The sequence below is a fragment of the Rhinichthys klamathensis genome, unplaced genomic scaffold (genome assembly GCF_029890125.1).
Source record: "Rhinichthys klamathensis goyatoka isolate OS25496 unplaced genomic scaffold, OSU_Roscu_1.1 h1tg000160l_1, whole genome shotgun sequence".
Taxonomy (NCBI): Eukaryota; Metazoa; Chordata; class Actinopteri; order Cypriniformes; family Leuciscidae; genus Rhinichthys; species Rhinichthys klamathensis.
The window spans coordinates 1,218,926-1,243,049 of record NW_026606694.1 but is presented as its reverse complement, the minus strand read 5'-3'; the positions used below and the strand labels follow the sequence as shown (position 1 = coordinate 1,243,049).

At 37.9% G+C, this 24,124-nt stretch overlaps 1 protein-coding gene across 3 annotated transcripts in view; it reads left to right on the top strand.

Moving 5' to 3' along the window:
• Positions 1-19,885, top strand: part of wwc3 (WWC family member 3) — a 52,488-nt gene extending 32,603 nt beyond the window's left edge. The window contains exons 6-23 of one of the 3 annotated variants that reach the window (XM_056258848.1): positions 1,984-2,113; positions 2,554-2,685; positions 2,819-2,892; positions 4,972-5,220; positions 7,297-7,386; positions 7,942-8,477; positions 8,899-9,019; positions 9,865-9,942; positions 10,049-10,135; positions 10,263-10,458; positions 10,648-10,824; positions 13,835-13,935; positions 14,036-14,183; positions 14,506-14,670; positions 15,406-15,498; positions 15,592-15,828; positions 17,794-17,921; positions 18,737-19,885. In XM_056258848.1, the coding sequence (XP_056114823.1) occupies positions 1,984-2,113; positions 2,554-2,685; positions 2,819-2,892; positions 4,972-5,220; positions 7,297-7,386; positions 7,942-8,477; positions 8,899-9,019; positions 9,865-9,942; positions 10,049-10,135; positions 10,263-10,458; positions 10,648-10,824; positions 13,835-13,935; positions 14,036-14,183; positions 14,506-14,670; positions 15,406-15,498; positions 15,592-15,828; positions 17,794-17,921; positions 18,737-18,803 (2,809 nt within the window). In that variant the 3' untranslated portion in view covers positions 18,804-19,885. Of the gene's footprint in view, positions 1-1,983; positions 2,114-2,553; positions 2,686-2,818; positions 2,893-4,971; positions 5,221-7,296; positions 7,387-7,941; positions 8,478-8,898; positions 9,020-9,861; positions 9,943-10,048; positions 10,136-10,262; positions 10,459-10,647; positions 10,825-13,834; positions 13,936-14,035; positions 14,184-14,505; positions 14,671-15,405; positions 15,499-15,591; positions 15,829-17,793; positions 17,922-18,736 lie in introns of all 3 variants that reach the window. The other 2 variants (XM_056258847.1, XM_056258846.1) reach the window with 2 other exon arrangements.
• Positions 19,886-24,124: the final 4,239 nt, after the last annotated feature.

Here is a 24,124-nt window from a genome sequence, read left to right as displayed (position 1 = left end):
TTTGACCGGTAGGGTATTTATAGATTATGGAATGATTATAGTCAGTGGAGGGACAACGAGGTCTAAGTATCATGATTTCAGCTCTATTCAAGCGAAATTTGAGAGAAGACTAGAAAGAACGTAGTCTTCTCTCAAATTTCGCTTGAATAGAGCTGAAATCATGATACTTAGACCTCGTTGTCCCTCCACTGACTATAATCATTCCATAATCTATAAATACCCTACCGGTCAAAAATTTGGGAAGGTACGATTTTTTAATGTTTTTGAAATAAGTCTCTTGTGCTCACCAAGGCTGCATATATTTGATAAAACAAGTTGTTGTTTTTTTTAGAAAAAAACTAGAAAAACTTTGCTCTCTTTCTCCTCGTCTGCATCCTCCTTAACACCTGCACATATATTTGCAGGCTTGCATGGCACATCAGCTTATAAATGTTTGTAACTTGTATCAGTCTCCCCCATGTTCATTACATAACATAACATAACAACATAGTGTTTAGATGTGAGATTAATCTTAATTTAATACACACTTTATAAAAAATTTGTTCATATATCTATAGAAAAACTTAAATTTGAATGGTCTTAAGGTCACTTCCTCCCTCCCCTTTCACCTCTTTCGTCTCTTTCACTTTCTACGTCTTAAAAACTAGCAGCCGGCATGTCTGTTCTGTGTCACCAGGCAGTCGTGCGCTGTGATATTGGGGTAGAAAGGGTGGGTAGATGTCCGTAGTAGCCTGGCAGACTCGGGTTCTGGTCAGGCAGGGCTGTGAAAGGTTGGTGGTTTGAAGGGGGGAAACAAAGCCCTGCTTGTGTGGAAAGGAGGAGAGGAAGAGGCAGGGCAGGCGAGCTGACAGTACCTGCTGTTGGAGGAGGGTGGCCTGCAGGAAGTGGCCTATGGCAGGAGATCAGGCGCCACGCCAGAGACATGCTTTACACAATCTCTCCCCCACTCCTGTGATTCTAACCATCAAATTCGGCAACTTGAGAATCATATATTTCATTTAATATATTTTAATTTCCATTATGATCTGTATGACAGCTTAAGATGTTATCGTTTTTGCTGTATGTGTATTGAGAAACAAAACATTTCTTTATGCTTTCCTGTTCAAATTGATGAAAGGCATTTTTACAAGTTTTCTTAAGCTAGTTTAGCTGGTTGTTTCTGTTTCTAGAATGGCATCCTGTCTCTATGCCCAACATTTCAGGCATTACACTTTGGAGGATATATATCCCACAGTGCTTTGGTGCTTTGGAAGGCAGACATTCCCCGACGGGAGGGTTTTAGTGCAGTGCTCTCCAGTTTCACTCGCCTAATTATTATGCCTTTGAGACCAGAAGCTGGTTTAAGTTAAAACAATATTATTCCAACATGGCTAAATGGTTAACCAGTCTGTTAGACAGGTCAGCGAGGCAAGTTTTAATAAATCGAAGCTCACATCTACAGCTGCCATCTCACGTTTTCCTTTCAAGAGCAATAGATTTTTTTTCCCCTCTCTCTTTAACATTCTCATACTGTATGACTAAAGATGACGGTATATTAGCTTTGTGTGGAGCAGTGATGTTGGCTTGGCTCTGGTAGAGCAACACCCTGTTTGGCGTAAATAAACTCTGATGTCATTGCTAGTTTAACTCTTTATAATTAGTTGAGCGGCACTAAGAGGTTAAGAATCTTTAAACCATATTTATGAACATACACATCCAGGCGCAGTCTGTGCACGGCCATGGAGAATGGAACACAATGTCAATCTACATTAAGATTAATCTGGGCTGCATTTACAGCAACAAATTGTGTTTAATGGAGAGTCAGAAGAAATGATGGCATATGCCCAGTGCTTAGTGTATTTATTGTGTGTAAGAAAGAAACCTGAATGTTTGTATTTTCTATTCTATTCTTTTTTCTTTACTCCCAGTACCTCAATAGCAAATAATCTCAGAAGATTAACCACATGGCTGATGGTTTGTTCACTTGTGTGTTGTGTTGAGCAGAATTGACCGAAAGATGTCCAGCAGTCAGACCAACTACAAACTAGATGAAGCACAGGCCATCTTCAGCGAGCTCCGCAGCATTAAAAAGGCCATCAGCACCGGCGAGAAGGAGAGGCAGGACCTCATCCAGGTCAGATAGACACAAGTCCATCATCTTCAATGTTTTTTAATATTTTTATACTTGATTAACACAGTATGTAGAACTGTGGATTGTGGAAACACATCATCACAGTGTTGTTTTAGCAAACACTCTTTCAGTTCAGCTCTTTTCTGGGGTGTAACAACCACTTTTCACAATCCAGTCAATCCCTAATGGATAAAATCAAGTCCTGCCCTCAATTTTTTTTTTCTCATTGAAAATCCTGATGCACTCACAGAATTGTCTACTGAATGCCCCAATACATACTGAATAGACATTCATATCTCCCCTAATTTATCATTCATTTTAACACCTTCAACCTCCTCTTAAATATCTTTTATTTTAAGAGGTGCTGCCATCTTGTGGTCATAACTGATTACTGGGGATTTCTGTTATGAATATCACTTTAATTTGTTATCTGTTGTGCACAGAGCCTGGCCAAGCTGACGCTGAACTTCTGTGACTCCATTAATGAGGTGGCCAACAATGCAGAAACCCTGGGTAACTTCTGTAGTGTACAACAATACACAGACTCTGGATGCCAGACTGATCTGATGGGAGAGGTTTGTCAGGGTTTTGTTTTGCAACTGAAGTTTCAATTGTTTTACGTTTGACAGTATGATTTTGTGTCATAACGGAAATACAATTAAAGTCATATATGCTCAATACTTTTAAATTGTAATTCCTCTCTTCCAGTTTGGCACCCAGGAGCCACCACTGCTTGCAGACAGAGTCAAACTCAATTGGCAGTATGAAGAGGCTAAAAAAAAGTAAGGAGATTTGCAAAAATGCACTGCATAACTGTTATTGAGAAAAAACATGTAAAAACAGTCGGTTGCTGGAAGTAAAATAGAATCCCATTAATTTTCTCTATAGAGAAATAGATTTTTCAGAATAACCTTTAAACCTTGTTAAATGTTTGAATATGCGATTATATATGAATTAAGATGTCAGTCACTGTGTCCCAATTCGCATAGTATCCGTCCTATTATCCATAGAATGTGTCCCAAATCGTAATGTTGAAATGAGTATTCCAAAGGTACCCGGATGGTCTACTATTTCCAGTTAGATTTCGAATTGCAGATCCATGCACACTCTGACGGCTAATATTACCCACAACCCATTGCTCGTTGGATGAGGATTTGATTAGAACTACACACACATCCACCATGTTTGTAGTTTTTAAACACTTTTTATTTGTGAGACAGATGGTTAAGAGGTTTGAGTGAATAATAATCAGTATCTAGCCTGATAAAAAAAAAAGAAAATTATTAAATGGTTATACATATTATATTTCCTCTGCAACAACATTGTGAACTTTTATAAAGACAAGTTTGGACATGCATCATTATGCAAACACATAAGGAGAGTTCTCAGCATGACGTAGTCTTTCTTCACAAAATCAGTACATACTTTTAGAGAATAGTTTAAGTTTGTCAATTGAGACTCAGCAAGTGTGATTTCAACATAATTAAAAAAAAAATCAATGTTTTTGATTTGATGATATAATATGGAATGCATCATGAATGACGATGGAATGCGTCAAAAGACGTAAAATGCCCACTTCTATATGATATTCTGGTTCCTAGATATGCATGGGGAGCGGCCCCATGTTAATATTAGAATTTCCACCAATTTTTCATCTACTATTCAAAAATCATAAGTCAAATCACTTTGTAAGTAGTATCACACCTGATTTCAGTCATGTGATTTCAAGGAGCAGAAGTTTTTTGACTTGACCTGGCTGTGATTTCCCAAGAGTATGATCCTGTACCTCATCCACTGCCTTTAAGGGAAACCCTGCCTGGATTTGCTGTGTAACAATATTGCTACTACTTGACTGTAGATTTGAGCAGTTTGTGTAAAAGTAGAGTGGTGGATTGATGTGGCCTACATTGCATTTGGAAGCTCCTCTTTATTTTAGGAGGAACTGGTGCTGTAGTTTTTGGCTTCTGCGTTAGAACAGTGGCTCCATGCAAACGTCTTTACAAGATGCATGTTTCCATAGCAACAGAGTTGGCCACTGAGTGCCAGGTATGACATCAGAGAGAGAAAGTAGGGGGGAATGGGGAAAAGAGAGTGAGCTGAGAGGAGAAGAAGAAAGCTGTGGAAACTTGCATGCTCTCTGACTGAGTCACAATATCTGACCTCCAAAGTGCAGAGAAACAGTTTCTCATGCCAAACATAAAGTTGCAGTGTCTCTCTGCTCTTTAATATTTTTGCCAGCCCTTTTACAAACACACATGCACGCATATTTACAATATAACATGCTGGACATGCCATTTCAGTTTTGAAATAAACTGCGATAAAAAATCCAGTAATCCAGTAAATATTATTACAATTTAAAATAACTGTTTTTATTTTAATACATTTTAAAATGTAATTTATTCCTGTGATGGTAAAGCTGATTTTTCAGAGGCCATTTCTCCAGTCTTCAGTGATCCTTCAGAAATCATTCTAATCTGCTGATTTGGTGCTCAAGAAACATTTCTTATTGTTATCAATGTTGAAACCAGTCATGCTGCTTAATATTTTTGCAGAAGCCCTGCTAAGTTTTTTTCAGAATTATTTGATGAATGGAAAGTTCAAAAGAACAGACATTTTTGTAAAAATGTAAAAGTCGCACTTGATCAAATTTAATGCATCCATCTTGATTAAAAGTTCATTTTTCACTCTAACTGACTCTAACATTTGAATAGTGGAATGAATAGTATTTCATTTATGTGATATTAATCATGGAACTGTCCTGTATGTGTAGCCTAGTGAACACAATCATTTGATCATGTCTGCATTTATCTGTTTACAGAAGCTAAGATGATCCCCTGTTGTGTCACTCTCTCTCTCTCTAGGATGTCCAGTATTCAGCATCAGTTGGCTCAGTTGGACAGTGAGAGCTGGTCGGGACGTGCGGAGGCCGACCGGGATCTGGACTGTCTGCAGCTGCTGCGGGAGAAGGAGGCTCTGCTCCAGGAGATCACTCTGCTCAGCCAGCAGCAGCACTCCTCCGAAACTCTGCTCCAGTTGCAGGAGGAGAAGCGCAGGCTGGGGGAGGAGGTGCAGAAAGCCCAGATTGTCCAGAGTCAGGGGGCCAATCAGAGGTTGGAATTTATTTCATATACATAGTCATGTATGTGGATATGTCAGGGGTCGGCAATCCAAAATGTTGAAAGAGCCATATTGGACCCAAAAATAAATAAAAAATCTGTCTGGAGCCGCAAAAAATTAAAAGCTTTATATAAGCCTTATAATGAAGGTAACACATGCTGTAAGTGGTATATTAGCTTTATTAGTATCAAAATGATAAGTAGGCTATAAATTAGAGCTTAGATCGGGCCCAAAAAATCAAGCCCGGCCCGGCCCGACACATTAAACGTAATTATGAGCCCGAGCCCGGTTTTAACCCAACCATTTTTTAATGCGTGGGTCGTTATACCTGACGTTCTCAACTTTCTTTCTCCTGCCCGCAACATTTATGTTTTGTCCCACTCCCGCCCGCAAATAGACTTTTTTCTGTACCTCCAAATACTTTCAAGTTAGCCTACGTGTCGCCACCATACATCCTCCTGATAAATCATTTGTTATTAAAGCATTAAAACACAAACCACTGTTAATTTAACATAAAAGCAAGCAGTTTACTGCGTGCATGGTATGGCATGACTGAATGCGCGCAAAGTGCGCTCTCTTAATAATTCCTAAAAAGCTGACAGTTCATCGCGATCTCACACATCTCTGTTATTATCAATGAAGCTGACTGCACAATGAATCTTTCATAATATCCACACTTTGTTTGTTATAATTAGAGGATCTGCCAGCATACAGAATTCAGCACTGAACAAAAAAGTAAGTTTTGAGCGGTGAGGGGAGTCTATCTTAAATGCTTCTGATTGGCCATTGCGTTCAAGAAATCAACACATATGTCTGTGATTGGCTATATCGCTCAACGCTGCAAACATGTTATGAATAGAAATTCTGGCCTGTAAATCGTTTCTATTTTGTTTTAGTACAGTGAGTGCATTACCGCACGCGCCCGCGCTCGCACTCGGCCATCAAATCTAGTCCCGCGCCGCACTCTATTGCGTTGGGAGTGCTCAGCTATCTTTCTCTTTTTCCCCTTGGGATCCATGGCCCATGACACACCCGCCGGTTAGTTTGTTTGTTTGTCAGCCACCGGTCTGGCATCACGCCGATCTGACAGACACGTGTGTCACAGTCTATGACGTAAATTCTTCGTTGACAGAAATGTTGAAATTAAATATTTATTACACACATTTTTACAACGTTGAAAAACTGAGAATGTTTGTCATGTTTTTCCTCCTACAGAAATTATATTAAAACAAAAAATATTTTTTCCATTTTCAAATTTTTGAAAAAGCTCCAAGGAGCCACTAGGGCGGCGCTTAAGAGCCGCATGCGGCTCGCCGACTCATGGGATATGTAGTATTCTAAGAGAAGATCACTTCTAATGGATTGTTGCACTTTTAATTGGCAGAATGTTTTCAAGGATATCTCAGGTTTTGTAGACCAAAGTAAAGCATGTTACAACCATGCAAAAAAAGTAAAGTTGCACTAACATGGTGATAAAGAAAAGCATGTCAGGTAAACATAATATACCTCCACTCAAATGGTGGTAGAATAATGTATTCGTTATCAGCAAATCTTGCAAACAAAATTTGTCGGTAAAAGTTTTGTAAATGCCTGCAGAGGTAAATAAGGGTGCCCTTATTTCCCCACTGAACAAAGCAGATGTGCTTGTGCCAGCTCTGATCCGCTCATTATGAGAATCTTATATCTGAGACCTCAGCTGAGATTGGGTCTTTTTTGTCATATTACGTCAGTATACATATCAGCTTTCATATCCTCACCTGCATGTTTTTTTGTTATGTAATGAATATTGATGGGTTTACTTTGTCACATTAGGAGCCATAAAATGGTAGAATAGCATTTTCTTATGATGGTCAAAATTAAATTACATAACAAATCGTATACGGCAGACTATGCACTGAAATCATTTCCAGTTGTGCACAATGAACAATTGAACAAATAGTATTGCATTTGTGATCTACAGTCTATGATTCGTTGAGATCAAGCAGACATCAAATGGTTAGTTAAAACTGACTCAATAAATGTGGCAAATCTGTATCATTATCTATATCAAATGTGTGTATGTTGTGTAGGATATTACAGCAGGAGAAAAGGAATGTACTTATGAGGCAACTGGAGGAAGCCACCCGTATTACTACCTATCTACACTCTCAACTGAAGAGGTACATCACACACAACCTGAACACCCTCATACACACCTGATTCAGAGGGCAGAAATCAAGACTAAAGCTGTCAGTTTAACACATGTATGTAATTATCATATAATAATAATACCAAAATCAATGAGAGAATTAAGGTCAAACTGACCGTGTGTGTGTATATAGATTAATATATATTTAATTATTATGCTTTTATTTATTTTAATAATAACAATAACTAATGTAAAAGTATGGATTTATTTTGACTGTAAGCCACTAATACACTTACTTTCAATAAAATAAACAACATATTGACTTTTGAAGCCTCTTTTCCATTCAATTAATATCTTGGCTTTTTTGGCTTTTTTCTCTGCAGATATTGATAGAATAGAATATTATTGGCTACTGATTTAAATAAGCAGCATATCATATCATATATCATGTGATGTGATTTTTCTTTTTCTTTTTTTTTTATCAATTAGCACCCCTAATCAAAAGAGGTAATGATAAAAACTCTAAGACAAATAACAGGATGTCTAACCACATCAACCCAAAATGACCATTTCTCTCTGTGTGCAGCCTATCAGCCAGTAATCTGACAGTGTCCTCCAGCAGCAGCCGTGGCTCTTTAGCCTCCAGTCGCGGCTCTTTGGCATCCAGTCGTGGTTCTCTCAGCTCCGTCAGCTTCACCGACATCTACGGCCTACCCCAGTATGAGCGAACAGAAGGAAACTCTGATGTTCTGGACCCTTCTTTCCGCTACCTTCTCCCCTTGGAGACCCACAGTAGGGACGGTTCAGCCTTCGGCCCAAAACGTTCACACGACACACCGCAGTCTCTCACCTCTCTCTCCTCTCGGTCCTCGCTCTCGTCGCTCTCCCCTCCCAGCTCCCCCATGGACACCCCCTATCACTCGGTCCCCCAGGACTGTCCTCTGGCCCAGATGACAGAGGAGTACATGGAGGTGGCCAGCAGAGGGCTGCGGAACCAGACTCAATCCCAGCAGCACACTACTCTTCCTGGGGAAGGGGAAGTGGGAATCCCAGCCACTGCACACCTCCTGGAAGGGAAGAGCCATAGAGACGGAGTTCTCCAAGGAACGCATAACTCCACAGGTGATGAATAACGACCTGGAAATTGCAACTGACTGATCGATTTAAAATGTATAGTTGCAATTAATCTCATATTTTTCATTGTTCAAGTGTTAAGGCATTCAGAATAGAAACTAAATAAATATGTAATTATTATTTGAAATGCTTATAAATAAATTATAAAGAAGGCATTTTTGTTCAAATGAATAAATGATGTCAAATTGAATAAATGTGTTAACATTTTTTAACACTTTACAATAAGGTCCCATTAGTTCGCTTTTGTTAATGGGTTAACTAACATTATCTAACAAATCGCAATACATTTGTTCCAGTATTTATTCATCTTTGTTAACGTTTTAACGTCGCACTGTTTTGATGTTAACAATTATTTACATTTTCAATTTTTTTGTTTTGTGTGTGTGTGTATATATGTGACTCCATATAGGAGTAACCCTACGCTCTAAAAGTGCAAGTCGGACCAGCAGAAGAGCAAGACGAGTGTCTGCAGGAGTAAATGAAGACATTTTGGCAACAGACAGTGGGGTGTTTGAAGCCTGGAGCAGAAGGTGAGAGGATATTCTGTAATAAAGATAAAGACTTTAAAGTGATAGTTTACCAACAATTCTGTCACCCTCATGCCATTCCAAACCCATAAAAGAAAATTGATAAAGTATTGACCATGGGTTGTCAAGCTCCCAAAAATACTATGTAAACAGTCTTTGTATAATAATACAATTTGGGTTGTGAAAAAACATTAAGTTACAAATATATATATTTTTAATCTTCAAATTGGCATGTACCTACTTTGGAATGTGTACTTTTTTATCACACATTATCGTTATATCCTGTACACAAATGTACACACACACACACAAAAGTTTGAAACAGTAGTAAGATTTTCCTTAGTAAGATTAATATTTTATGTAACGAGTATCTATTGTTTAAAAGTGACATTTATAATGTTACAAAATATTTCTATTTCAAATAAATGCTTTTCTTTTCAACTTTGTTCATCAAAGTACACTGAAGAAATGCATCACCGTATCCACAAAAATATCAAGCAGCACAACTTTTTTCAACATTGATTATAATAAGAAACGTTTCTAGAGCATCAAATCAGGATATTAGATTGATTTCTGAAGGATCATGTGACACTGAAGACTGGAGTAATGATGCTGAAAATTCACATGAATAAATTATATTTTAAAATGTATTAAATTAGAAAACATTTATTTTAAATTCTAATAATATTCCACAGTATTTTTGGTCAAATAAATAAAGCCAAGAGACTTTTCAAAACTGCAACAACAAATTAAATTTTACCAACCCCAAACTGTGAACGGTTGTGTATAATTGCATGCATGTTAATGCATTGCTGTGTTATAATTGTCTAAATGTCTCTTTCCAGTAGGACAGAGGAATCAGAAGAAGTCAGTTTTGCTCAAGACGTCACAGCCTCAGAGCCAGTTCAGATTCAGCTTGGTCTTCTGTAAGCAGCACACACTCTCATACACATACATGCATACTTCCCTCATTATAAACCACCAAATCACTCTTAATAAAACATTCATTCACTCTGGGCGGCTCTTTTGCAGATATGATTCAAATGGCATGTTTTTGCTGCTGCATGTCCTTCAGATGAGAAATTTAAGCAAGGCCACCATTAGAGATGGATGCAAAGTGTAAGTACTCCCATCTTACATCCATTAATGCACTCACTCTGCTCTACTGCACTGATGTCCCCTGCAGAAACTATTTACACACGTGCACATTCACATGGCGCTTTATCTCCTTGTTTTCATCTTTCAGATTTGTGAAGGTTCATGTTCTCCCGGTGGACTCCAGTCGGCCCTGCACATATTACTGCTGTAAGGCCCAGGAGCCTCAATCTCTTCTCAGCTTTAATGAGGGCTTCCGGATCCCCCTGAGTGCTGGAGGCCCCGGGGCCCATGCTTTACAGTTAAACCTCTGCGCTGTAGGACCCCTCACTCAAGAGGAGCCACTGGTTAGACTAAAAATTCACTCAGAAATAGCATGCTGATCATTTAAGTTGTAATGAATCATTTTGTATTCACTAAAAGAATCAAATTAGGAGTATTTTTGGACCACGCTGTATGTAAAATGTGTAGCTTTAGTGTTCACGCTTGTTGCTGTGAGATGATGTGATGCTGACCTGTGTCTGTTTGTGGATCAGGGTTCTGCTCAGGTCTCGCTGACAGACTGTGCTTGCAGCACAGATATGATCTTCCAGTGGCTCAAAGTGCAGATCCACAGCACAGAGAACCACAGGCCCGAGCACAGCCGCCTCACTCAACCCAGCCGCATTATGGATGAGGAGGAGGAAAAGAACGAGGGGCAGGGCAAGCTTGAGGTGAGATCACAACACTGGACACTTTTCTGACCCTTGACTGCCATTATGCTTTAATTAAAAGAATAATTCACTCAAAAATCCAAATGTTGTCATCATTTACTCACTCTGATGACATTAAGAATTTGTTCCCACGACTTATTTGTTCCTTCTTTTTAGTTCAGTTGTGGCATTTATGTTTTACTAATTTGTTTTCTCATTTTAATTGAGTCTTTGGTCAATTATAACATGCATTTGAAAATGCAACGCGCCAACCATCTTCCCAAATGTATAATGAGAATCATTTATAAATCTGTTGTCAACCAAAAGAGAAGTTTTAAAGTTGGCATGAAACAGAAGTCGCAATCGTCTTGTGACATGCAGTGTCTTGCAAAAAGTATTCGTACCCCTTCATTTTTTTCTCACATTTTGTTATGTTGCTGCCTTATGTTAAACTACTTCAAATTACTTTTTTTTTTTTTTTTACATCAATCTACACTCCATACAGCATAATGACAAAGCAACAACAACAAAAAAAGATTTGTGACAACTTTGCAATTTTTTTTCTTTTTTTTTTACGGAAATAATTTTATTGCATTTTATTCGTACCCTTTTCTGGGACACTTGAAATTTAGCTCAGGAGCATTCCAATTTCACTTGGTGCTACTTCACTTCGAGTGGAGTTAACCTGTGGCAAATGGGTATGATTTGGAAAGGCACACACCTCTCATTAAAAGGTCTAACAGCTGAAAATGCGTATCAGAGCAAAGACCAAGCCATGAGGTAAGAATAACTGCCTGTAGAGCTCAGAGACAAGATTGTGTCAAGCAATAGATCTGCGGAAGACTACAAAAAAGATTCTGCTGCATTGAAGGTTCACAGAATCATGTAGCCTCCATAATCCTTTAAGGGATATTTCACCCAAAAATTAAAATTCTGTCAGTAATTACTCATCCTCATGTTGTTCCAACCCTGTAAGACTTTCGTTCATCTTCGGAACACAAATTAAGATATTTTTGATTAAATCTTAGAGCTGGATCACTCCTCCATAGGCTTCTTAAGGGATCGAATCTGGCTGGCCCAAAAGTTATTAAAGTCATCATTAAAATAGTCTGAGTGACTACAGTGGCTCAATCTTATGTTTATCAAGCGATGTGTGCTAAAAACAAACAAAAATAATGACTTTATTCAACTATTCATTTCCTTCTCTGTGGGCCGCGGGATTTCATGTAGTGAAACTGCGCAAAGCTTCTGTGTTGCACGTCACACGCAGGCTCACCATTGGCCGACGCTGGTCATGTGTGTGATGCGTGTGACGTACAACACAGAAGCTTTGCGCAGTTTCACTACGTGAAATCTCGAGGCCAACAGGGAAGGAAATGAATAGTTGAATAAAGTCGTTATTTTTGTTTGTTTTTTGTGCACAAAAAGTATTCTCGTCGCTTGATAAACATAAGATTGAGCCACTGTAGTCACTCAGACTATTTTAATGATGACTTTAATAACTTTTGGGCCGGCCAGATTCGATCCCTTAAGAAGCCTATGGAGGAGTGATCCAGCTCTCAGATTTAATCAAAAATATCTTAATTTGTGTTCCGAAGATGAACGAAAGTCTTACGGGGTTGGGACAACATGAGGGTGAGTAATTACTGACATAATTTTCATTTTTGGGTGAACTAACCCTTAAATGGAAGAAGATTTGAACAACCTGGACTCTTCCCAGAGCTGGCCTCCTTGCCAAACTGAGAAAGAATAGTGACCAAGAAGCTCATGGTCACTCTAGTTGAGCTCCATGATCATATATGGAGATGGGAGAAACTTACAGAAGGACAAACATCACTGCAACACTCCACCGATCTGGGCTTTATGGCAGAGTGGCCAGACTCAAGCCTCTCCTCAGTGAAGACACACACTTGGAATTTGCAAAAAAGCACCTAAAGGACTCTCTCAGACTGAGAAACATTATTCTCTGGTCTGATGAAACCAGGCACTGTTCATCAACAGTAAAGTGTAGTGGTGGCAGGATCATGCAATGCAATGAGTGGCTTATGGACAACTCTGTGAATGTCCTTGAGTGGCCCAGCCAGAGCCTGAGCCAGAGCCAACTCAATCTCTATAGAAACCTGAAAATGTCTGTCCACCGACGTTCCCCATCCTACCTGACAGAGCTTGAGAGGATCTGAGGAGAAGAATGACAGAAAATTCCCAAATGCAGATGTGCAAAGCTTGTCGGATCATACCCAAAAAGACTTGAGGCTGTAAAGGTGCTTCAACTAAGTCCTGAGTTAAGGGTACAAATACTTATGCAGTGTACTTATTTCAATAAATCTGTTTAGTTGTCATAAATCTGTTTTTTGCTTTGTCATTATCATGTATGGAGTGTAGATTGATCTGAAAAAAAGTAATTTAAAGTAGTTTGACAATGACAAAATGTGAAAAGAATGAAGGGGTATGAATACTTTCACAAGGCACTGTATATGCAAGTGAAACTGCTTCTCAACTGAAAAAAAAAAAGCAGAGCGGGACTTGCATCTTGGTTGCATCTCGGGAAGTTACTTTGATTAAAGATTACATGGGCACATGAATTAAATATTAAATAAATGATTTGCACAGATAAATAATTTAGAATGACTGGTATGGATAAATCATTTCTAATAAAAAATAAGAATAGTCCTGACTTATAGTCCTGCCTTTAAGGTCTTCTAAGAGTTTTCTGCCAAAATAAATTTAGTTTAATGTTAAGACACCCATAAATATTAGTATGGTACTTTTTGAATATAATTATTGTACTTTTTAAAATATTAGTATTGTATATTATTATTATTATTATTATTATTAAATAGTCATGTTGTTCTTAGCTGATCACATGCCTGTTTAATGTTAAAATATTTTATTCTAATGTTCATAAAGATTTGCTGAACAAACAGAACAATGATAAGTTCCACAGTGTTTACACTGTGCTGAAGAAATCAACATACAAAATATTTTAACATCACAAAAAAATGTCTTTCCTCTGCTGCCCATTTTCGTGTAGGTGTCGGTGATGACTCATTTGGAGGAGATGAAGAAAGAGTTACAGAGGAGTGAAGAGGAGCTGGAAAGGAAGGAAGAGACAGGGGAGGCGGTTTCTGAGAGGTCCACACACTCACTCTCTTTCTTTAAACCAATAAACCTTTCAGCTTATGACTAAGAGCACACACATCAGATGATGCTGTAACTGCTGTGTGTGATTTAGGAGTTGGCAGGCTGAGTCAGTGGACAGCGGCTGCAGTAACAGTACAGCGTTTGTCATTCCCTGTCCTGAGAGTCTTTACGGTGAAGGTATCTGCGTGACCTCTGGGAGACGCTGTCTCCAGCCTGCAGAGAGAAATCCAATTGTAAAGGTATTGTGAAGTGTTACAAAAGTCATAGCAACTTTATGAATTGTCCTCCTATTATTAAACAATCAATTTTCTAGACTTTATGCAATATTCAAAGTTGTTTAGAAATTGATTTAACAAAAATACAAGCTGCACATTTCTGCTTTTAAATGCTCTGGTCTGCTTGTCTGTTAAGCTTCTGTTAAATGCAAATTTCTTAAAAGGCTTTTGTTTGAACGCTCAGGGAGTGTTAATATTATTTCCTGTTGTAATCGACATTTTTGGGTGAACTAACCTTTAATAGATCATTGAACAAATTTCATTTGTATGTTGTTGTTTTTTTCAGGTGGACAAGGCAACCAACACAGAAGGTGTGTTTCCTGAGCCAATGAGGATGCGGCCGAAAGAAAGGGCAGGACGCTGGGGTCACAGCTCACCGTTCATGCGCAGCAGCACAATAGTCAGATCTCAGACGTTTTCACCTGGAGCGCGCAGTCAGTACGTCTGCAGGGTAAGTAGAAACATACACTTCACACAATGGGTTAGTGATGGCTGATCTGACAAAGTCAGTATGAGTGATTTTTTTGATCACAGGAATGATATCTTGCATGAATATTCACAATACTGAAATTAAGCCACTAAATGTTTTATATATTACATGCGCTCGCAAAACATTTGTTTTTCTTTGCGGATGAACGCAAAGTTTCTCGGGGGAACGCAAAACATTTGCGAGAGAACGCAAAAGCATTGCCAAATAATTGTTCCTCCCATCTCATATACTTTTTCTTCACCATGTCCCTTTAGGGGCTCCGTAAGATACATTTACTTGAGAAGCAAAATAATGTGCTTTCAGAAAAACTGATCAAAACAAGAAAATTAAAACAAGAAAAACATCTGCCAGTGGAGTCAGAAAAAACATACGTAATTCAAAGGGAAAACAAGATTATTTATTAGATTATGTAATTTTGATCGATTTTTCAAGATACGAGACTTAATATCTTACGTTATTTTGCTTCTCAAGTAAATGTATCTTTATTTAAGAATGTTTAGATATTTGTACTGAAAAGCAAAACAAAAATTCTCGGTAAGAAAATCATTTTTTTACAGTGTAAACATTTTTAAATTAAAAATTAGTGGTCTCAAACCAAAATATATGATTAAAATAAAATGAATGATGAATCTTGCATCAATAAAAAAAAACAGCTTTACAATGCATCACTTTCCCTTTAATTTCCCTCCTTCACAGTTGTACAGAAGTGACAGTGACAGCTCTACTCTACCAAAGAAATCCCCCTTCATCAGAAACACTCTAGAGCGACGGACTCTGCGATATAAACAGGTTGGAATGACCATGTAGCTGTGTTACACACATTTAATAATCTTTTGCGCTGGAAGTGTACTTACTGTATGTGTCCGTTTCACGTGGCCGCAGCAGTCTCACCGCTCCTCTCTGGCTGAGCAGCCCACACGTACCTCTCTGGACCTGGAGCTGGACCTCCAGGCCTGCCGTACACGACAGAGGCAGCTGAGCGAGGAGCTGGCCGCTCTGCGGGAGCTCAAACTGAGGCTGGAGGAGCCCATGCAGGGCCCCCGCGGCCCCGCGGACCTCCCTCATTGGGCCCTGCGGGATGAGCGTTTCCGAAACCTGTTACGTGAGGCCCAGAGACAGGTACTGCCCATTTATATGTCTTTTCTGCATCTGCATTGCTGCTTTCTAAATTTCTCACAGATTTGTAAATTTGGTAACACTTTGGCTAACATGAATGCTTTAGCTATGAACTAACAATGCTTTTACAGCATTCATTAATCTAGGTTAATTTCTTCACTTACTTTTTTAATATTTGAAATTGTATTGATTTAACATGAGTTATTTTTGTATTATATACGAACATGAAAGAAGTCTCTTATGCTCACCAAGGAAGCATTTATTTGATGAAAAATAAAGTAAAAACAGTACTATTGTGAAATATTATTTGAATTTAAAACAACTGTTATCGATTTTAACGTATTCTAAAAAAGTAACTTATTTCTACGACGGCAAAGCTGGATTTTCAGCCTCATTACTCCAGTCTTCAGTGTCACATGATCCTTCGGAAATCATTCTAACATTTACACTTTTGGTAAATTAAACGTCGTTGTTAAATAAAAGTATACATTTCTTTAAAAAAAAAAAAAAACATGATGTCAAGTTGTATAAAACTTCGTTATTGTAGAGGAAGGAACATGAATTAAAGGGGTCATATAATGCCATTTTTGTACAAGCTAGTATGATTCTTTAGGGTCTAAACTAAAAGTTTGTAATATACTTTAATTAAAAATTCTCATTAGTATTGTAAGAAAACACTTATTTTACCTGGTCAAAAACAGCTCTGTTTTCAGCACGCCGTTTCAGTGCATATGACTTTAAATGATAATGAGCTTTGCTCACCCCGCCTCTCTGTTCTGTGCTACACCGTTTGTAACTCAATAACACAATAAGTATACAGTATAAACGTTCAGTATAAACGTGGGATTATGAATTATATTGAGAACATCATACATAGAAAACATGCTGTAATGTACCCTAAGTGTAAACCTTAGACGCATTCATTGTGAAGCGTGCAGCTAGCGATTTGCAAAGATTAATATAAAGATTAATATAAAGATTAATAAAACGTTACACTCAATTTAGTTCTTCTGAAGGTTCAGCAGGAAGACGAATAGGTTCCGATCCTTTATTCATGAGCAGCTTCTTAGCAAATCCAGCTTTATACTGACTCTCCTTTATAAAGCAGTCTGGTGAGAAATGATTCGCGCAAACATGAAAGCATTGATGTTGCTCGTGGGGAATATTCCCTTCGAAAACAAACTCAGCCACTGCGTCTTCAGCGGTTCGGATTTAGGAACATTAAAATGACTGTGTTCGTTATTACACCCAAGAACAGAACACCACAATCGCTTAGACGCCATTCTGCTCATAGACAGTGCTCCAGCATATCAACAATGACCGCACCGGTCCGCGCAGACTATGATTGACAGCTCTCACGAGCGAGGGCGGGTCTGTGTTGAAACGCTGTCAATCAACAATCGTGGGAGGGGCTTCCGAGCGCTCGAACGGCTCGATTTGAGACGGGAAAACATATAAGGAGATTAAAACAAAACCACTGGATGGATTTTTATCATTTTATGATGGTTGTGTACAGGCACTGCCAACACACATTTCAGTACAATCAACTTGTAAAAGTGCATGTACCATTATATGACCCCTTTAACAATGAACAATAGTATAATTACTGTATAAATTAACATTATGCATAAATGACATTTAATTACCTGATGTTTACTAATTATACCTATTGTATAATTTTGTATTGTATTGTGGATGTATAACTAATTTAACTATTACATGTGGCATTTTGTCACTTGACCATTTACCATTGCAAATTTTTATTCGGATGGAATTAAAACCACAGAGTACATTGGTGAAACGCCAATTTAACAGACTTATTAAGAAAAAATAGTATTAAATGTATACTTTTACAACTATGACTGACGTGAATATAAGCAGAGGTAAAGAAAGGGAGAGACAGGGCACAATTCTAAGACGTTGTGAATTGAGATTATTTCTTTCTCTCCCCTTAACTCTGTCTTGCAGGCCAAGCAGAGCAGGCAGGAGCAGAGGCAGGAGGAAGCTGCTGAAAGGAGGTTGCGAAAAGCCTCAAAAGAGGTTTTGCAGATGAGGGGCCAGAGCCACAAAGAACCCCTCCCCGTGCAGACGTTCAAGTGAGTCTTTCATAACATTTCCATCTATTAAAGGGTTAGTTCACCCAAAAATGTAAATTATGTCATTGATTATCATGTCGTTCCAAACCCATAAGACCTTAGTTAACCTTCAGAACACAAATTAAAATATTTTTGATGAAATCCGAGAGCTTTTTGACCCCCCTATAGGCAGCAACGCCATTACCACTTTCAAGGCCCAGAAAGGTAGTAAAGACATTGTCAAAATAGTCCATGTGACTACAGTGGTTCAACCATAATGTTATGAAGCCACGAGAACACTATTTATGCGCTAAAACCCCCCAAAATAACGACTTTATTCACCTTTTTCTTCTCTTCCGTGTCGGTCTCTGTTCAGCTCCTGGCACTGGAGCCGGCTTTCTGACATAGAACCCGGAAGTGTTGCATTGTGTTTACAACATGAACAGCATCAGAGACTGACACGGAAGAGAAGAAATTGTTGAATACAGTCGTTATTTTTTGCGCACAAAAAGTATTCTTGTCGCTTCTTAAAATTAAAGTGGAAGCACTGTTGTCACATGGACTATTTTAACGATGTCTTTACTACCTTTCTGGGCCTCGAAAGTGACAATTACGTTGCTGTCGATAGGAGGGCCTGTAAGCTCTCAGATTTCATCAAAAATATATTCATTTGTGTTCTGAAGATGAACGAAAGTCTAACTGGTTTGGAACGACATGGGGTGAATAATTAATGACAGAGTTTTCATTTTTGGGTGAACTAATAAACCTTTAATCAACACCAAAGCATGGAGGGAATTTCTGATAAATGCTAAATGTATCAATCTTTCCTGATGCAGAGAGAAGATGGCTTTCTTTACTAGACCAAGATTCAACATCCCGCCTCTGCCAGCTGACGACGTGTGAGCGCCCCCTAGGCCACACTATATCAAATATGAAGAATCTGTCTGTTTTGTTTTTTGTATTCATGCCCATGAAGTAATTAGAACAGAATTGTAATTATTTCAGCACAAAGATTAAAAGTTATTTGATATGCAACATTTGAACAGAAAGCTGTACAAAACAAGCGTGTGTGGGGTTGTGCGTGATTGTGAGTGTGTGCGCGTGCGTGCGTGTGGTAGTACTAATGAACACGTACACCTATATTTTATGTAATTATTGACATCTTGGCAATTTTTCCTGCTTGTTTAAAGGGGGGAAATAAGTGTTTTATAAAAGAACAAAGCATCTTTTTACTCCTGTACGATGTACTTCTGATATTTCGATGTCTACGCTTACTTAAGGCTGGAAGACGGGAACAAAGTCAGTTTAGACAAATTCACTGTACTGTAACTTATTTTATAGTACTTTTCCTTGAAGGAAATAAAAATGCTCCCTGCTTTTTAATGTATTTTATAAAGCTTAAAACAAATAGCACTTACTGTAAGTGTTTTTGACGTACAGTAGAATGGAAATTTTGGCTGATTTTGTTTCTGTTACCTGATTCTTTACTTAAAATGTCACTTTTTTTTTATCCACTTTTGTTGCAGTTGTCATTGTCCCTTGTGCTGTTATTCTATTAAAATTATTAATATTAATTATTACTTGTAATTTTCAATATATAGACGAATATAATTTTGTATGCTGTCTGTAAAACATCTGCAGTGTTACCTCTCTTATGAAGATAAAAGCATTAAACCGTGAAAGTGCAGCTGCTTTTGAAAAATAACCTTTCAAGATCAAATCAGTGGTTTGTTTGGCAATGATGTTCATCATAAATTCTAATTTAAATGATTATTATTAGTTTAGTGGATTGATGTCAGGTTTGTACAGTATGATCTTTAAAGGCCTGTTATTCCAGAATTTATTGTCTAAATTGTCCAGAAGGTGGCGTCTTAAACCTGCTCTTGTGCTCAGATGTGTTTTGCTGGTATTTCAGGAAAGTACTATGTTGTAGACTACAAAATTTTGCACACAATAATCCTTAAATACATGGATATTATACACAACGCTTTGCAGTGAAATTTCTTTTCGGCTATGCGATATCTAACAATAGGACTCTTAATGAGCCATTACTTATGATGGTTAAATTAACATCATCTAATGATTCAAGCCCATTTCCAGCACTTTTTCTGGCATTTGCTGCCTTTAAATAGCAGCACAGCAGGTTTAGTTAAAAAGCATCAGATCTGGAACATTAATGAGGTGGAAATCTTAAAACTAGAAACAGGAAGAATGATGTTTGTTTAAAAATAGAGCAAAATTGCTGTTGTAATCATTAATGATCTTTAAAAGCTGCACATGGGCATAAAACCTCTCATTAAAGGAATTTCCATGGAGAGCTTTGATGGCTTTTTACTAAAACCGCAAATTAAAGGTGATTATCAACTTGCATCAGTGTTTCTCCCAACAGCTGCAAACTGAAATGTATTCATAAATAAATCTAGTCGTTGATGATAATCGGTTGAAATAACACTTGACTGTTAATAGCCCATTTACAGGTTTTACCAAGACAAATTAATGTGTTTTTTGTTTCAGTCTCAAGCTCAAAGCTACACTACCATTTAAATGTTTTGGGACAGTGTATATATTTTTGAATTAATACTTTTATTCAGCAAGGATCCATTAAATTTATCAAAAGTGGCACTAAATATATTTATAATGTTACTAAAGAACTTCTATTTAATTCAAAGAATCCTGAAAAAATGGATTCTTGTTTCCAGTTTTTAACATTGATAATAAGAAATGTTTCTTGAGCAGCAAATCAGCATATTAGAATGATTTCTGGAGGATCATGTGACACTGAAGACTAGAGTAATGATGCTGAAAATTCAGCTTTGCCATCACAGGAACAAATTAAACTTAACTGTTTTCTGTTTTTGTACATTTTATGGTAACGCTTTAGATTACAGCCCGGAAAGTACTGCGTAATTAAAGCAATTTTACAGCGTAACCTTCGGTAATTATAGTGTACCTATAACGTACTTACAATATAAGTATAAGGGAACAATATTTTAAATTGGGGAATAAAGGGGTAACAACCAGGAGAATTAAAAAAAAATATTTATACTGTAAGTATTATAGAACTAAGGGGTACTTATTCTACTATTATGATACAACAATCTTACATTTGGGAGCAATTTAGCAAGAACATACACTGCGTACCTTTTTGAAATAATTGTGAACCAGTACATAGGCCTACTGTATAGGCTTTTAAAAAAATTACAGGGTACATATCTATGCATTTATAAAGTAATCTTTTTAACAAAAGTGCACTGAAAACGAAAACTATTGCAACTTTTGCTTAAATATTGGGGAAAGATACTCTTGTTTCATGTAGCTTGTTACCCCCTTGTTCCATGTAGTTACAGGGTTAGTGAGACATTGCGGGCTGTAAATTAAAGTGGTGCTTGTTACCCTCTTGTTCCATGTAGTTACAGGGTAAGTACAATAAAAATGCATACACACAATCTTATATCACTGACTCGGAAACCTTTATTTATTATACAAGCACCACTTACCCTGTAACCACATGAAACAAGATATATTTCCCAGTATTTAAAAAAATTGCAATAGTCTTAGCTTTTCTTGCCTTGAAACATGTAAGCCCAAACTTAAACATCTGCACTTTTGCTATAAAAAAAAAAAAGAAAAGTATACAGGTCCTTCTCAAAAAATTAGCATATTGTGATAAAGTTCATTATTTTCCATAATTTAATAATAAAAATTAAACTTTCATATATTTTAGATTTATTGCACACCAACTGAAATATTTCAGGTCTTTTATTGTTTTAATACTGATGATTTTGGCATACAGCTCATGAAGACCCAAAATTCCTGTCTCAAAAAATTAGCATATCATGAAAAGGGTCTCTAAACGAGCTATTAACCTAATCATCTGAATCAACTAATTAACTCTAAACACCTGCAAAAGATTCCTGAGGCTTTTAAAAACTCCCAGCCTGTTTCATTACTCAAAACCGCAATCATGGGTAAGACTGCCGACCTGACTGCTGTCCAGAAGGCCATCATTGACACCCTCAAGCAAGAGGGTAAGACAGAAAGAAATTTCTGAACAAATAGGCTGTTCCCAGAGTGCTGTATCAAGGCACCTCAGTGGGAAGTCTGTGGGAAGGAAAAAGTGTGGCAAAAAACGCTGCACAACGAGAAGAGGTGACCGGACCCTGAGGAAGATTGTGGAGAAGGACCGATTCCAGACCTTGGGGGACCTGCGGAAGCAGTGGACTGAGTCTGGAGTAGAAACATCCAGAGCCACCGTGCACAGGCGTGTGCAGGAAATGGGCTACAGGTGCCGCATTCCCCAGGTCAAGCCACTTTTGAACCAGAAACAGCGGCAGAAGCGCCTGACCTGGGCTACAGAGAAGCAGCACTGGACTGTTGCTCAGTTTTGCATGTCATTCGGAAATCAAGGTGCCAGAGTCTGGAGGAAGACTGGGGAGAAGGAAATGCCAAAATGCCTGAAGTCCAGTGTCAAGTACCCACAGTCAGTGATGGTCTGAGTTGCCATGTCAGCTGCTGGTGTTGGTCCACTGTGTTTTATCAAGGGCAGGGTCAATGCAGCTAGCTATCAGGAGATTTTGGAGCACTTCATGCTTCCATCTGCTGAAAAGCTTTATGGAGATGAAGATTTCATTTTTCAGCACGACCTGGCACCTGCTCACAGTGCCAAAACCACTGGTAAATGGTTTCCTGACCATGGTATTACTGTGCTCAATTGGCCTGCCAGCTCTCCTGACCTGAACCCCATAGAGAATCTGTGGGATGTTGTGAAGAGAAAGTTGAGAGACGCAAGACCCAACACTCTGGATGAGCTTAAGGCCGCTATCGAAGCATCCTGGGCCTCCATAACACCTTAGCAGTGCCACAGGCTGATTGCCTCCATGCCACGCCGCATTGAAGCAGTCATTTCTGCAAAAGGATTCCCGACCAAGTATTGACTATTGAGTGCATAACTGAACATAATTATTTGAAGGTTGACTTTTTTTTTTGTATTAAAAACACTTATTTTATTGGTCGGATGAAATATGTTAATTTTTTGAGACAGGAATTTTGGGTTTTCATGAGCTGTATGCCAAAATCATCACTATTAAAACAATAAAAGACCTGAAATATTTCAGTTGGTGTGCAATGAATCTAAAATATATGAAAGTTTAATTTTTATCATTACATTATGGAAAATAATGAACTTTAGCACAATATGCTAATTTTTTGAGAAGGACCTGTAAATGCATAGATATGTACCCTGTCATTTAAAAAAAGCATATATGTATTGGTACACAACTATTACAAAAAGGTACACAGTGTATGTTCTCGCTAAATTGCTCCCAAATGTAAAATTGTTGTATCATAATAGTAGAATAAGTTCCCCTTAGTTCTATAACAGTATAAATATATTTTTTTAATTCTCCTGGTTGTTACCCCTTTATTCCCCAAACTTTACATATTGTTCCCTTATACTTACATGCAAGTACTTTTATAGGTACACTATAATTACCTAAAGTTACTCTGTAAATTCCTCTTAATTACACAGTACTTTCCGGGCTGTAATCTAAAGCGTTACCCATTTTATTTAAAAATGTAATATTTCACGTTATTACTGTTTTTACTGTATTTTTGATATATAAAAGTAACATATACTTGTGTCCACTACTGCAAATAAATGCAGTAGTGGACACAAGAGTGTAAATCATGACAGAATGTTCATTTTAAGGTGAATTTAATATCAGTACAATGGACCTTTTCAACCTCAAGCTCAGAAACACTGTGTTCTTATACTATCTAGTGTTCATAATGGGTCAAGCAGCTGTTGGAGGAGTACTTTGTTTTCCATCAATCAAACTCCTCACATTCCATTGTGTTATGAAAGAGTGGAGTGATTTGGGGAAGCCTGGTATGTAAACACTCCTTATCAGTTTTCCTTGTAAGCTTATCCATATGTTCAGTGTGTATTGTATGCATTTAATTAGTCCCGTGCTCTATCTTCCCTGTCAGCGGGGCGAGTGACGTACGGCCTCATGCAGTGTATGGATATTAATGGCATGCTCAGCCGTTGGCACAGGCTGAATCACACGGCACCGCTATAGGCCTATCTTTCCCTATTTCTGCCAATAAATCTGTTTTATACAGAAATCCCCAACAGAGACCTTAAAAGTCATGACCCCAATTCAATATGCTGCAACCCTGTGTCATAACACTAGTGCATTTGTTCCCTCAAATAGTCAATAAAT